This window comes from Protopterus annectens, chromosome 11.part0 (genome assembly GCF_019279795.1).
Source record: "Protopterus annectens isolate FY-2018-M chromosome 11.part0, PAN1.0, whole genome shotgun sequence".
NCBI classification, from domain to species: domain Eukaryota; kingdom Metazoa; phylum Chordata; order Ceratodontiformes; family Protopteridae; genus Protopterus; species Protopterus annectens.
The window spans coordinates 1,257,098,927-1,257,114,039 of NC_056745.1; the positions used below are offsets into that span (position 1 = coordinate 1,257,098,927).

Genomic DNA, 15,113 nt, shown 5'->3' on the forward strand with positions numbered 1-15,113 from the left:
ACAAGGTCCATATATATTAAGGATCAGTAGTTAGAGGTCAGGGTTAGTATAGGTTACATAGCAACATCTGCCGTTTTTGTCAGAGTCAAAATTAATTATTTTATACTGGAGTATGTAAATCAAGTGATTGCCAACAGTGAAGTATGTCTGTGTGTTATATACTGACAGAATTACTTATGGAATGAAAAATGTTCAGAGAACTAAATGAGCCTCTTGCAAAGTGGAAGCTCCACTTGCATGTGGGAAGCCAGAATGCTTGTAGTACCAAATTCATTCTATAGGTGGAGCTTTACTGCAGGCAAGGGGAAGAGACAGCTTGAAACCACCACATATACAGTATGGTATAGTACAAACCATCCTCCAACCTCCTGTGAAGATGGTTGTCAAGAGTTCTGTTTTCAAAAACATATTTAATTCCCTAGTGGACTACTGACCCCATAAGCCCATCCCTTAGCTTGGATGGGGAGAATGAAGACACAATGGCCATGCCACCCTACAGGGGAACTCCTTTGCTAGACAGTCTCATGGCCATGAAGCTCCACCTATTTGTCAACTCTTATCTCCCTGCCTGTAATACTACATCTGACATGCAGGTGGAAATGATGCACAGGAGAACATCATCTAGACACCCCTACCTTGAAGTGCCACTAGCTAAGTTTGAGATATGAAATAGGTAATGAGTCTCTATTTATGTTTTCTTTCTCTTCTCAGCCTACAGTCCCATCAGTTGCTACTAGAAATCCTCCCACCCACTCGGCATGCTCCCAGGAATGCGCCCTTCTCCCGAGGAGTTTTTGTCCACTATTGGATGATCTTTACCAAAGAAACTTAGCGTAGGTCTTTAAAACTTGTACTTCTGTACTACAGCTTAAGTCTACCGGCCACTAGTTTGCACACTACTGGGGTCCTCATCTCCACCCCCCCACCAGAATCTTACATAGATCTTCATGTTACCCTCCCCTGTTCTTTAGCTAATCAGCCTCTAAACTATATAGCTACTACACACCACAGTTTCCTAAACAGCCCTGAATACTGCAAGCTTACTCCTTAGCTACAACTCCAATGTATTTAACTCTCTGGTCTATTAAGTTTACTGTTGTCTCTTGAAATCTCTATTATCTAGGTTTGCAAAGGTACTTCTCTACTAACCCTGGCTTTCACTTACATGAATTGATTGACTCTATCATGTTGTATCGCTCCATTCCATGGCTCAACCTGCCCCGTTCGCCTTCGCTTCATTTGGGCTCATTCCGCTCCCCTACACTACCCTCACTCCCACCAACCCCTAACTTCATTTCCTTTATACCAATCCCCCTATTTGCAATCCACTCCACCCCCTCTCCTCCAGTCAGCTTCACTCACTCTAACCACCACGCCTATTCTCCACTCTGTCAACTACTGACTTAAATCCTGTCAGTACTATCTCTCCACTTATTCCCAGCTCCCTTTCTGACCCCACCTCTAGAACTCATTAACCCCTCCTTTTGCTAAGATCTTCAACTCATTACCCCTACTTAACTTAACTTACACTATATTTCTCTTCCCACTGATCCTGTATAACACATAAACTGCCTGACCATTCCCTCCATAATCACCTGAACTACTCAATTAAATAAACAAAGACTTCTCCCATTTCCATGATTACTACTTAGTCTTCTAATACCACCTCTTTAATCTTTACTGCTCCTTCTAATTTCCCCCTCTTTAACCATTACTACTCACTCCTATATTTCTGCACATATCCAGGCTTTTCCTCTATACCTTCAGCCTGACTACTCCCACTCCTCCTTCTCTACTCCACCATGCCTCTCTCCAACATAGTTCTATTCCTTCTCTCAACTTCTACCGTAATCTCCTTATATAATCTCTCCTCCTACAGTACCAACTTAAACCCCCTCCACCCCTCACCAACTTCCATCTATCCTCTTGTTACTACATCTGTCCCTCAGTCATTTCTGATAGCCTCTCCCACCCCAACATTCACAGGCCATCTTCTTATACTCCAAATTCCACTTGGCTCCACAATCTTTTCTAAAACTAAGGTGAAATATTACCCCCCCCCCTCTTCACAACGCACTTCCCACTCTCACTATCCTGCTCCTACCTGGTGACATCCATCCCAACCCTGGACCTGACATCCCCTCCTCCTCTGACTCTATCACCATGCACCACACTCCTCCTCACCCTACCACTCCTATAAAACACCTTTCTCTTTATCCCATGAGCATCATAAGTATAGTTAACAAAGTCACTGAATTCCATGCCTGGATGGTTCATCATTCTCCTGACATCATTACACTCTGTGACACTTGGCAGAAACTCCACATTCCTGACAAAGACTTCCTACCCCCTGGATATAACATATTACGACTTGATAGAACCCAGAAAAAAGGTGGAGGATTTGTTATCATTTTCTCCAACCACCTTACAGTAACCCCTCTAGATATCCCCTCACTCACTGTCGCTTCAGCTGAACTGCTAGATGATAAGTGCAAAATAAATGTCCACAACACAATCACTATAGTTGTGATTTACATTTCCCCTGGTAACAATACCCCTGCATTAGAACGTATTCTCTCCTGACTCACTCAACACCTACCTAATAAAACTATAGTCATGGGTAACACAAACATTAATTGGCTACCCTTTCCTTAGATACCCCAAGCTCCTCTATTAACTTACATGGCTTCTCCCAACTAATCTCCGTTCCTACTTACACTAATAAATCAGCTAATTCTACCTCTCTTCTTGACTGGATACTAGTCTCCCACCCCCATAAATATCACTTCCCAGATACACTGCCAGATTCCCTCATTGACCACTGCCCAATCAAAGTCCTTAGATTCTCTCCACATTATACAACAACACATAAGCACATAGTTTGTCGCAAACTGTCCAGTTTTGACTCTGATATGCTCAACAATCATCTCTCCACCATTAACTAGTCCTTCCTTAGACACCTACCCCTAGATGATGCCGTTCTAAAGTTCAGTATTCCTTAATGTACTCAACTCCTTTGCCCCCTTGCGTACTATTAAAGTAAAATCTATCACATACCCCTGGCTCACACAAGCCACCCATTCCCTAATGTATAAAGAGCTAAGGCTTGGAGGACCTGTTCCAAAACCAAACTTCCCTCCCACCTCCAACTCTATAAAGAACTTTGTAACCTTACTAAGAAATCCATCCATAATGACAAGAAAAACTTCTATAACAAACCTCCAACTTCCACATAGCAAACCCAAATAAACTCTGGCACACCGTCAACCAAATTCTACATCCAGGCAAACCTTCATCCCCCTAGCCTTGCCCCAATAACACTCTCCTTGAAACTGCAACCAATTTCAACTCGTATTTCATTGACACTATCAGTGAACTAGCACTCCAAACTAATCCCAACCCATATGCAACATACATACCCCATAACCCTCCCACACCCTGCAACCAATTTCAGGCCTTCACTTTGAAAACGGTATCCACCAACTACATTAACTCCTAGCTTCTTGAAGCTTAAACCTTGCTCCCCCTCTGTAGATAACCTATCCTCACCCTTTCTCCAAAAAAATAGCTAACTCTCTTGCCCTTCCCATCACTATCCTTATTAACCATTCCATTACTGAATCTAAAGTACCCACAATCTGGAAACAATTCTGTACCATACCCATCCACAAGAGAGGTAAATCCTCTGAACTTGCTAACTTTAGGTCAATTGCAATCCTAGCCCCTCTTTCCACAATACTAGAGAAAAATGTACAGAAACAGATCCTCACTTCCTCTTACAGAAGAACCTACTTACCTCTACACAACATAGCTTTCGCTCCAAACACAGCACCTCCACTGCCCTCATCTCCTTCATAAACACCATATCCCAAGCTAGAGATCAAAACAAACTTATCTCATGCCTATTTCTTGACCTCTCTAAGGCTTTTGACACCGTCTTCCACCCCTACTCTTAAACTCTCTGAACTTAACCTCTCCACCTCCAGTATTTCCTGGTTACTAGCTACCTCAGTGATCAACTTCAGTCTGTTAAATGGCTTTTTGCAACTTCTCCTCCTCTACCTGTCCACATGGAAGTACCACAAGGTGCAATCCTTGGCCCATTACTGTTTAATATCTTTACTAACCAACTTTCTACTTCTTGCCCACAGTCATCAATCGTGCAATACACAGATGACTCCACAGCCATTACAATAGCTGATTCCCTCTCTGACCAAAATACAAGAACACTGGAATCCTTCTTATCCACTGAAACCTGGATCACCAAAGCCAGCTAATTCTAAATCCAAAAAACACTAATCTCCTGCTTTTCATCCCAAAAACTGTGAATCATCTCAAATCTTCCTTCTCAATCTCATCCCTCAATAACACTCCCATCACTGTGGAATCACACATCAAACTACTAGGGGTCATCATTGATGACCAACTCAAATTTGATCTGCACATTCTCAACAACATTATAAAAAAACATCAGAAACTGGGGCTTCTATACAGGAACAAAAAATTATTGTCTAATGAAAACAAAATCTCCCTATCCCATGCCCCACTCTATTCTATGACTCGCAAATTCTGACTAACCTTCAAACCACTCTTCTCTCGAAACTAGAAACCACCTACAATAAACTTGCTAGATTCATAACTGAGCATTCCTACAACTCACACCAGTCTTGTTCTTAAAAAATGAAACTGGCTAGTACTCCCCCACCATCTGCTCTTCTCTCAGCTTCAAATAATTCATTCTCTATTGTATCTGCCCTCCTTTTGTCCCAACATTGCCTCACTAATTTCCCTCTACTCCCCACATACGTCCCTACTAATCTCAGAACAAAACCTTCTTCAAATCTACAAGCCAAAAACCAAAATAGGACAAAACCTGTACAGTTACTCCCCAGCCCAATTTTGGAATGAACTTCCGCTGGATATTAGAAATATCTATCACCACAATAAATTTAAAATTGTTACAAAAAATATCTAAAGAGTGTATGGCTCTGTCACTGCAACCACCCTCCTTGACTGACTACTCCATAATATCCATCTTTCTTCCATCTCTACTGACAATTTTACTTTGACCTGCACCCATCCAACACTAGCTCAATTTATCTTCACATATGATGAAAACTTCTTGATTTACAACAGTTATGCTGCTTCTCTTACTATTGTAACTTGGTTACTACTAATTGAACAGATGCTGTAGATTGTGTAACTAATACTAGAATGTTCTTACTCACTCTGTAGATTAATCATGTACTTCATTTATTGTTAATTAATGTTTCATAATCTGACTGTATCTACCATTTATGTTACATGTCTTGTTAATTGTGGAGCTTTTCTCCCCAGGCCTCGGCTGAAAAAGGGCTTCGGCTCAGTCAGACTAACCTGGTCAACAAATGTCAAATAAATAAATAAATACATTCAATTACACAGAATGCTATAGAATCTAAGTATCTGTACTTAGCATAGCAAAACTCTCTTCAATTTAATGCCTTGCAATAATAAACTAAATACTGTTTGCCCCACTTTTGACCTTATCAGGAAGGAAATGGACAGCTGCTCAACATACAGTGTATACAAACACAATTTTTTAAAACTTAATAAATATAATGGCACTGATGTAACTAAAGTAAAAAGTACATATTTAAAATTAGAATAACCAACTCACACGATGAGTGTATGAGAGCAAAAGGAAGAGGTAAACAAACATCTGCACATAATCCTTAAATTCAGAGATATTGGTGCTATGCACAGAAAATGTTAAAACTATTCCATAGGCAGAATTCAGCACATCTGCCCATCATCTAATTCCTTATTTATTCTTTGCTCCATTGCAGACACCATTATAGACATACACTGCACTGTTACCTTAGCCACTGAGACCTAGGGCCCACTACCCTCAGCAAAAAAGGCATTCCTTTAAGTCTGCCTTGAACCATATACCAGTGAGATATCAGCCATGTTTTCTTCTCCCATTCTTTCCTTCCCTTTTTCATTCCAGTCTAAAATTATCACCTAACAATAAAATATATTTAAACCACACCATTGTTCCTCTTCTTTCCTGTCATCCACATCTAATTTTCTCCTAATGATAAAACCAGATCTACTCACTTCACCAGTGCAGCAACTAATTTTCTACTAGCTTAAACTCTCTACTTCTGCATGATAACCACAACTGCATATACTCTACCAATATCCTGCAGAGTGCAAGAAAGACATAAGCACATATGGAATCCAACCCCGTTCATGTGCTTCCCATCAGCATATAGGCCCTTGTTACCACAACTTCATATGGCAGTGCATGATTTAGCCAAGTGTGACTATGACCTCCATATCCTCTTCTCTTCTTTATATGAAAACCACTTCAGATCTGCATGCCTTCCCTGACTTTCCACCACTGAAATGTATAACCTTGCACTTTGCATTAAATCCTAACTAGTATCTGCCCACCTTCAGTGTAAGCTGCACCATCTCCCACTGAAGAATGCAACTCCATTTCTGACAGACACAACAACTTGGTATCAACAGCATGAATTCTGACCTTGCTGTCCAGCTCTAGTGTCATATCATGATAACTCCCATTCTGAAACCTGCTGTTAATAAACTACTTTGTCTCTTTTCTTTTCACAGTTACGTGTAAAAACCTTTCTCTTCTGATCGGTCTGCCCCTTTCCTAACCATTTAAACATCTTTGGCCTCATCCCATACATTTTAACATCTGCACCAACCTCATATGATGGACTTCTTGCTAAAATTCATATCCTCTGCAGCCATGGTGCTATTTGTGTTCACTTCTGTGATAATTTAAGCAATGAAATGGGAAATACTAGATTGGCAAGACTTCTGCTCAATAAAACCATGCTAAAGGCCATCAGCTTGACAATAAGCAGTGCAAGAGTTTTGTTTACTATACTGATAACTGACTCTTGAAAGCCTATTTGGCTGAGCCTAGAATACCACATAGGCAATCAGTATAACACAACTTACCCTGCGGCTTGGCACTGCAGTTATTTACATTAGAAAGGGACATACAGAAATCTGCACTATTTGCATATGTTGTATGAGGAATTTTTGGTGCTTGAGTAAAAACTAAAAAAAAATCATTAGTGAGTTATTCATTGTTCTGGGCTGGAACTAATGGACTTTGATGAAATGAGTCATATCCTTGCAAAATCCATAAGTTCACTCTCAAAATGTGCCCACTCTCTAACTGTGGGGTGGAAAAATGCTCTAGAACAGAATGCAAGGACCACTGAGGGCAGATTTTAAGATGGTGGCAGTAAAAACTGCAAAAGGAATTCACAGGGCACTTCTTTATAGACATAGTACTATGCTTATGAAATTAATTTCCACATAATTTATTTGTTGAAGGCTCATAGTGTCATCTCATTACTGTACCAACTGAGGTTATGAGAAAAAATAGCACACGTATGCCTCTTGAAAGATTTCTTTTTACCAGGGTATGTATTTCACAAGGTACCTACTCCTCCATGGGAATGACTAATTATCTTTCTTTGATTATTTTTATACTAGTGATCTGCATTATATTAAGTTAAGTAAGACACACAGCATCATATTTAATAACAATACTTATTATACTGCAATAGCATTGTTTGCATAAAAGACATCCTCATTTACTGACATTAATAAGTAAAGGACTGTCCTTTGTATTTAGCTTCTTCACTATCTCAGAAATGTACAGTTCAGAACTAGTGTCAATGATGAAATATTCTTTGATACAAATGGAGATCCCCCTGCAAGATATGATATCTTTAACTGGCAGGTGAACCTGCACAATGTAGCAAGCTACATGAAAGTTGGAAGCTATGACTCCAGTGCATCTGCTGGACAAAAATTAATGATCAACACAAGCATCATCTCTTGGAAAGGAGGGAGTGAGCAGGTAAGAATATTTTTTTGTGAAACAGACATTTTGAATGACTCTTGGATGCAAACCCCTCAGCCTCTTAGCACAAAAATTCTGGACAAAGTCAAAAGTAATTGGACAATAAAGGACTCGAATCAGAGATAGATTTTAAATACTGGTCTTTCAGACTTAGAACATTGTTAGAATAATGGGTGTTTCATTTGCTTGCATTTTCTGAAAGATATGATCTCTGAAACTCAAATGTCAGTTATTTCTTAGTGACCGCAATCCTCAATGATTTGCCAGAAAACCGCAAATTTTATAATGAATAGACCAAAAATACATGACAAAGTATCTGGACACTCTGAGAAATTCTGGACATCTGAGAGGTATGCCTGGATTTTATTGTTTGTGTCTGTTTTTATCTTGCAAAAGTTCAGAAACTCCATAAAACACATCACTGGAGTTCACTAATCTCCTTCAGAATATGATATTGAGATAACAGAATTAATGCACAACAACTATCAGAATTAAACTCTATGAAAAATATTTACTAATTACTGAATAAACCTCACACCACATCAGTGTGCAAGAGGTATAAATACACTTTAACACTGGAGGTAAACCAAAACTAATCCTATAGAGGTTGTCAGTGACACTTGCACCATACTTACTGCACAGGGTAAAGACCCTACTCATAAAACTACTTAATGCTGAGACACTCAGAAGTAACCTTCCTAAAACACAAAGACCTTCTGCACAGTACAATCAAAGAAAGGGTCCTCAGTCATCACGTAAACACTCCATTAAAATACCACACACAGCTACACATAGTAACACTGTATCCAATGCATCCACTGCTAAGCCCTTCAGGCAAACCAGCACACAGCCAAATGTCGTGGTCATTGGCAATTCTGTAGTGAGGCATACTGATGTCTCCCTCATCATACTGAGTAAGAAGAGAATCATGGTAAGCTGCCTGTCCAGGTCTAGGATCCGTCAAGTCATACAGGCACTCAGGTCATTGAACCACAGGTACAAATATGACTCTGTAATAGTCCATGTGGGTGTTAATGACCTGAGACATACCTCCCTTGGCTATATGAATCAAGACATGATTGAGCTTGCTGATTATGTATCTCAGGCAGGTATGAGCCTAGCACTGAGCAGCATGCTACCTTCTCCAAAGATGATGCCACATTGCCAGCAAAAAAAAAATTGATTTTAACAATTGGCTTTGCTTCCGAAGCCAGTCTTTGGGGTAAGATATTAACCGCCTGGGAACACAGGGTTGACAGGCCATGCTGCTTTGCCAGGGATGGTCTGCACTTATCCTCTCTAGGCTTTCGGATATTGGCAAAGACCTTTTCCACCCCCACAGTTCATGTTTTAGGCAATGCCAAACTGATAAACCTTCCAGCTTAACTGAATCTATGAAGGACTATATGAAGGTGGTACTGCTCAATGCTAGAAGTCTTAACAAGAAACACCATTCCCTGCAAGCCTTCCTTTCCATGGAGAGTGTAGACATCTGTGGAGTAATGGAGATGTGGGTTAAAGTCACTGAGAGTACCCCAGCAATTCAAGGTTATAATGCCTTTCGCACCTTTAGACCAGCTACTGCACAGAAGGGAAGTAATTGTGGAGGAGTGTCAGTGTATACAAAAACTAATCTCACATTTAGACTAGATACAGTATAATATCTACTGGAACTCGTGCATGTGCAACTCACCATAAACAAGGAGTTGTACCATATCCTTGCAACCTATAGATCCCCCTCCATGTCCTAGGAAACCCATACTACCTATCTCAGTGTACTAGTGGCCCTCACAGTTCACCCTAATACGATACTCATGGAGGATTTCAACTATCCCTCTATAGACTGGGAATCCTACACTCCTTCTAATGCACAAGCCCAGCGATTCCTAAACTTTGTTGATACCAACATCCTAGAACAGTTGGTCCATTCTCCAACCAGGGGTACACATATCCGTGACCCTAATTTTCACAAACATGGGGGGGGGGGTTGATGTTCCTTACCCAATTTAATATCTTCACTCATCAGATCTCATCATAAGGCAGTATTACTTGAAAGAAAAATTAAATTCGGTATCTAGCAAATCCAAAAACCTTTAAGAACTATTCCAAGGATAATTTTCTATTAAGCAACACATTGGCTAAATTCCAAGCACTCCCAAACCCAGTAAACACCACAACATACACTGAGTTAATTACAGCAATACTGATAACTGTATGGAATGAGCTGTGCCCTTTCATATTATGAATAAGGCAAACTCAAAAGACAAGCCACCCTGATGAAATCATAATATTAATCAGTTTTACAACAAAAGAAAAAAAATCTTGGCTAAACGTATGAGAAACAAAGCCATACATACTGAAAGCCCCCTGACCAATCTAAACTGGCAGCTAAGAGTGTTAATTAATACCTCAAAGGCTAATTTGAAAAAAAATATAGCTTCTAAGGCAAAGGACGATCACAAAGCTTTCTACATCTGTGTTCATAACCTCAGATGAAATACACAACAATGCGCAGAATCTATTGTAAATGCTATCACCCATACTGAACTGAAAGCCATAAGCAACCTGACAGGTTCAGCTCAAATTTCTCCCCCAACCCCCCCCCCCCTCTAATCCAAAGGAAATACTACATAACATAATCCCCCCAACCATTACTAAGCAACATGTCATAAATACATTTTCCAAGGCCAGAAACACTGCATCAATAGGCCCTGATAACATCCCAGGATGTTTAATAAATAGCATGAAACATAACCTCTCTGGTCCACTTGAATCACTTTTCAACTGGAGCCTTCAGTCAGATTTTGTGCCTATGGAATGGAAGATGGCATCATTCTCCTGCACAAAAGAAGTCCAACCACTGATCCAGGTAATTACAAGCCCATAAGTCTTACCAGCCTCATGCATAAGACCATTGAAAGAATCATCATGAATAAGATAAATGAGCACATAGGTAACCTACAAGTGCTGGACCCATCACAGTTCAGCTTTGTTAAAGGAAGGTCATGCTTATTAAATCTGGTGGACTTTTTTGAGAAGATCACCAAAGGACTGGATGAAGTTAAGACTGTGCACACAGCTTACCTCAACTTGCCCAAAGCGTTTGATACAATATCCCACTCAGGCATTATAGACAAGCTCACGAATTTAGGTATAAACCCTTTTATCACCAACTGGATATCCATCTGGCTCACTGATAGGACCCAGGATGTCAAAATAGGTGAGGCCACCTCCAACAACAGGTCAGTCACTAGTGGATTCCCCTAGGGCTTGCTACTAGGCCTGCTCCTTTTTGGCAGCTATTTCTCTGAAATGGAAGCAAATGCTGAAGGTTTATGGCCGACTATTTTTGTATATGATTGCAAGCTAGGGTTTATCATCAACTCCCCTGCAGACACTAACATCCTTCAAGAAAGCCTATCTCTAACTAACAAATCGTGCAAAAGCCATGGTCTTAAACTCAGCGCTAAGAAATGCATAATTGTACACTTTGAGAAGCCAACCATCCTGGCTAATTACTATGTTGATAATACTCCCCTAAGAGTCAAACTAGTGGTCAAGGATCTGGGTAAGCACATAGATAGTAGCCTTACCTTCGACCACCAAGTGGCTACAGTGGTGAGGAAGTCATTTTATATTGCGCAACTAAATAAGGGCATGGCATCTAGGTCCAAAGAGCTCATTATTTCACTATACTCTGTCCTTATCAGACCAATCATAGAGTACAATCCTCCCTTTGGTATGTACCTGACAAGGTGTGTGCAGCAACTAGAGTGGTTTCAGAGGTTTGTTACAAAAAGACTAAAAGGTATGACAAAGCTGCCTTATGCAGAGCACCTTAACTCATTCACTCAATTGGAACTCAGGAAGTTTGCACTGGAACGTCCAATGGACAGAGCCTAAGCCTTTTGACAGAATCAAATTATGTCCTAATAATTCAAACAAATATTCATATCTCTGGAACCACAGAGGTTATAAAAGAAGTATAAATGGCAAACCCTTCAGCACAAACTATTTTTATAGTAGTAGTATTCTTTAGGTTCTAGGTCTTAAACTGAGCTTTATAAGTCACATTAAATACATTAACTATTACATATGTAATATTTTATAAACAACTTACTATATCTCAACAACCACTTAAGTTACACACATACTGTCAGTAGCATTTTATTCATCCCAGCTGAGAGCTTTCATATGAGGTTAAGGAGTTCTGTGTTACTTGATTGTTGAGATATTTAGAAAAATGTGAAAATTATATCTATATAAATTAATATCATAAAAACAACAGTTAATATCTATTTGCCTGCAGTAGACAGAGGTAAACTATTAATGCAGTTGAGTCTGCCATTTTGTAAGCTTTAAGATGAAATCTTTTAAAACCTTGTACATAGCATGGTTTTGGAATTATTGATGCAAATATGAACAAGCAATATTTGATGCCTAGAGGCATCATTAGGAGTTAACTGCAGATGTACTGGAGGGGTCACTCAGATGTAATGAGTTAAAGCCCTTCCCCTGCTATAGATTGCTGACGGGTAATTTATGACTGGCATACAAGTCATCTGCAAACCCCCAAACTTATGAATCTCCTACATATATTTTGGTCAGAGTACCATAAATACAAGGTCTGGGGACCTGAATTTTGTCTGTGACTTTAAACAGAACATGGTGGAGAAACAGATATGTTCCCAGAGAATGCCCCTCCTATGGAAAAGGCTTTCCATCCATGCGAAGCTGAATTTGTCTTTTACCCAGTTCAGCTGCAACCCAGACCAGTGGATGGGGAATAGGAAATTTATACCAGACCTGATGTCCTTTATGGAAAGAGGTAGTTTATAAATGTCTGGCCCTCAATTTCCTGTTTGGATACAGGACATCATTATTCTTTCAGGAAAACTTGACTACTATTAGAAAGGCCCTACTAGGTCATTAGCCTAATAACAGCCTATGATTCTATAGATTTATTACAGTTACTCAGGGACTACAACAGCTATTTCATGAAGCACTTACTTCTACATTTATGATTATCAAACAAAGGCATCATGACTTACCCTCAAGGGCTGTGGCAGGATGTTTTATGTCAGTTTCAGTTGAGCTGAAACAGAAACTCTAGACAACTGTTTAGATAAGCCAGAAGAGTCAGTGTAATCCAGCATCTCATTATTACCATATTATCCCCAGTACTGTGGAATGTTCTGTAGCTGTGTTTGAGATCACACATTATCTACAAGGTTCTCTAAACATGGTACACCCATCTGAAAGACTTACTTACACCTTACTGCCCTGCCTACTGTCTTTCTTCTACTGCTCTGGGATTGCTAATAGGTCTAGGAGTGTACATTCTGAGACCTCTTGAATTTGAGCTTTTGTTTCTCTTTTTATCATGTCCTGTTCCTTTGGAATGTACCACGACAGTGGCTTTGGGAGTCTTCAGTACTGCATAGGCCCAAGACATCCCTAATGAATTATCTTCTCTACCTTACCCTCTATTTTTATCAAATTCATTAACTTTATGTCACTGATTGCAGTCACTGCTGACAAGCTCTAACATATATTGTCTGTATTCTACATATGATGGCTCACACTGATTTTAGTACGGCATGCTACGTTATAAAGCGCATAAACTTACACTTAAATTTGAATTTGAACATGCACTATACATTATTATCTTAGGTAAAATATGTGAAAAAATTATTCTTTTTTAAAAATATGAAGAATCATCTGAGGCATTATGTCATTACCATGATTCAGCTAAAAGATACTTGTGGACAATCAGATTCCCTCATTCTTTATGATCCTTTCTTAATCACACTTACTGATCCATTACAGAGAAAGTAATTTAAATACTGCACAGGCATACAGGCAGAAAATAAATTAAGTTTAACTCAGTGAGGTAAAACTACAAGGTTAAAAAAAAAGAAACTTAAGAGTCAGCTCCATTTTATAATGGGATGAAGGCTCGACTGCAACCCAAATGACCCAGATTCAATTAGTGGCCTGGTCAAAAGAGAAGCCGACCAAGGAGGGGTGGGAGTAAATGACCAATGCCAGCTCATACATCCTCAGGGGAGGGCAGTGGTCCACTTCACTGCCAGGCCAAGAATATGTGCTTCACTCTGGCATCCTCTGAAAAGCAGTAACTTCTGGGGGGGTGTAGAGAAGTATGCTTATGCCTGTGGACTTGAGGCAAAGTAGACCCTCACACAAGTGTATATTAAAGTCATCTAAGGTGGGGGCTTAGGATATTGCCATCAGTAAAACCCTGAAGTCTGATTGGATGATGTGTCCTTTGATCAACTCTTACACTAAGGGTAAATAAACAGTCCAACCAACCTCTGAAGGATTGGTAAGTAGCAGGAATAAAAGCATACAGAAAAGATATCTGATTATAATTTACTAAAACTTTGTACTAAATCACCAAGACATTTATATATAAAAATAACCATTTAAGACTCCAAAAGAGTTAATAAATATGAAATATTTGCATTTGGAAATGTGTGACATGAGAAAAATATGAAATGGCATACTTAGTAAGAGGAATATTTATAAATTATGGGTCAACGCTCAACAGAAGTAATGAAACCAGTATAGTAATCTAAGACAACAGGTTCAACTGCTATTTTAGTGCAAAAATTCACCTGCTGCATCATTCAGTAATCTTTGATGAGGTGGCAAAACCTGATTGTATAAAAATTTTAAACATGGCATATCTAAAAAGTATAAGGTCAACTATATTCAAAGATAACACTTTAAAATGTATTCTTTGAGATGGGTCACATCACTCAGAAAGTTTGGAAAGTGTTTAGAGATCAAATCCAGTGAAGACCGTCTGTGACATATACACATACCACACATTATATGTGCATGTATGGCAACAGTTTGAAATATCTAAATACTGACAAAAATGTTTAATATTCAAAACATCAACAGTTAAAAACATTCTAAACACAAAAAATATCAAAAAAAACTAACCACAACCCATACCAATGTTTTTGCACACCACCTGCTAGTTTTATATATATATATATATATATATATATATATATATATATATATATATATACCAACTCTGAGATTGCACAACAGTGATGGATGGGTGTATATCCTTCCCTAGTTTGACATCAGTTTTGCTGATATTTTGTGTTTAGATATTTTTAACTGTTAATATTTTGACATTTAGATATTTTGTTGATATTAAGGCTGTTGATATTTACAT

General features: G+C 39.1%; 1 protein-coding gene across 1 annotated transcript in view; it reads left to right on the forward strand.

Moving 5' to 3' along the window:
- The window catches only part of LOC122815058 (vomeronasal type-2 receptor 1-like), a 246,136-nt gene that overhangs the window by 132,787 nt on the left and 98,236 nt on the right, over positions 1-15,113 (forward strand). The window contains exon 5 of the mRNA XM_044087302.1: positions 7,667-7,894. Coding sequence (XP_043943237.1) covers positions 7,667-7,894 — 228 coding nt within the window. The remainder of the gene's footprint in view (positions 1-7,666; positions 7,895-15,113) is intronic.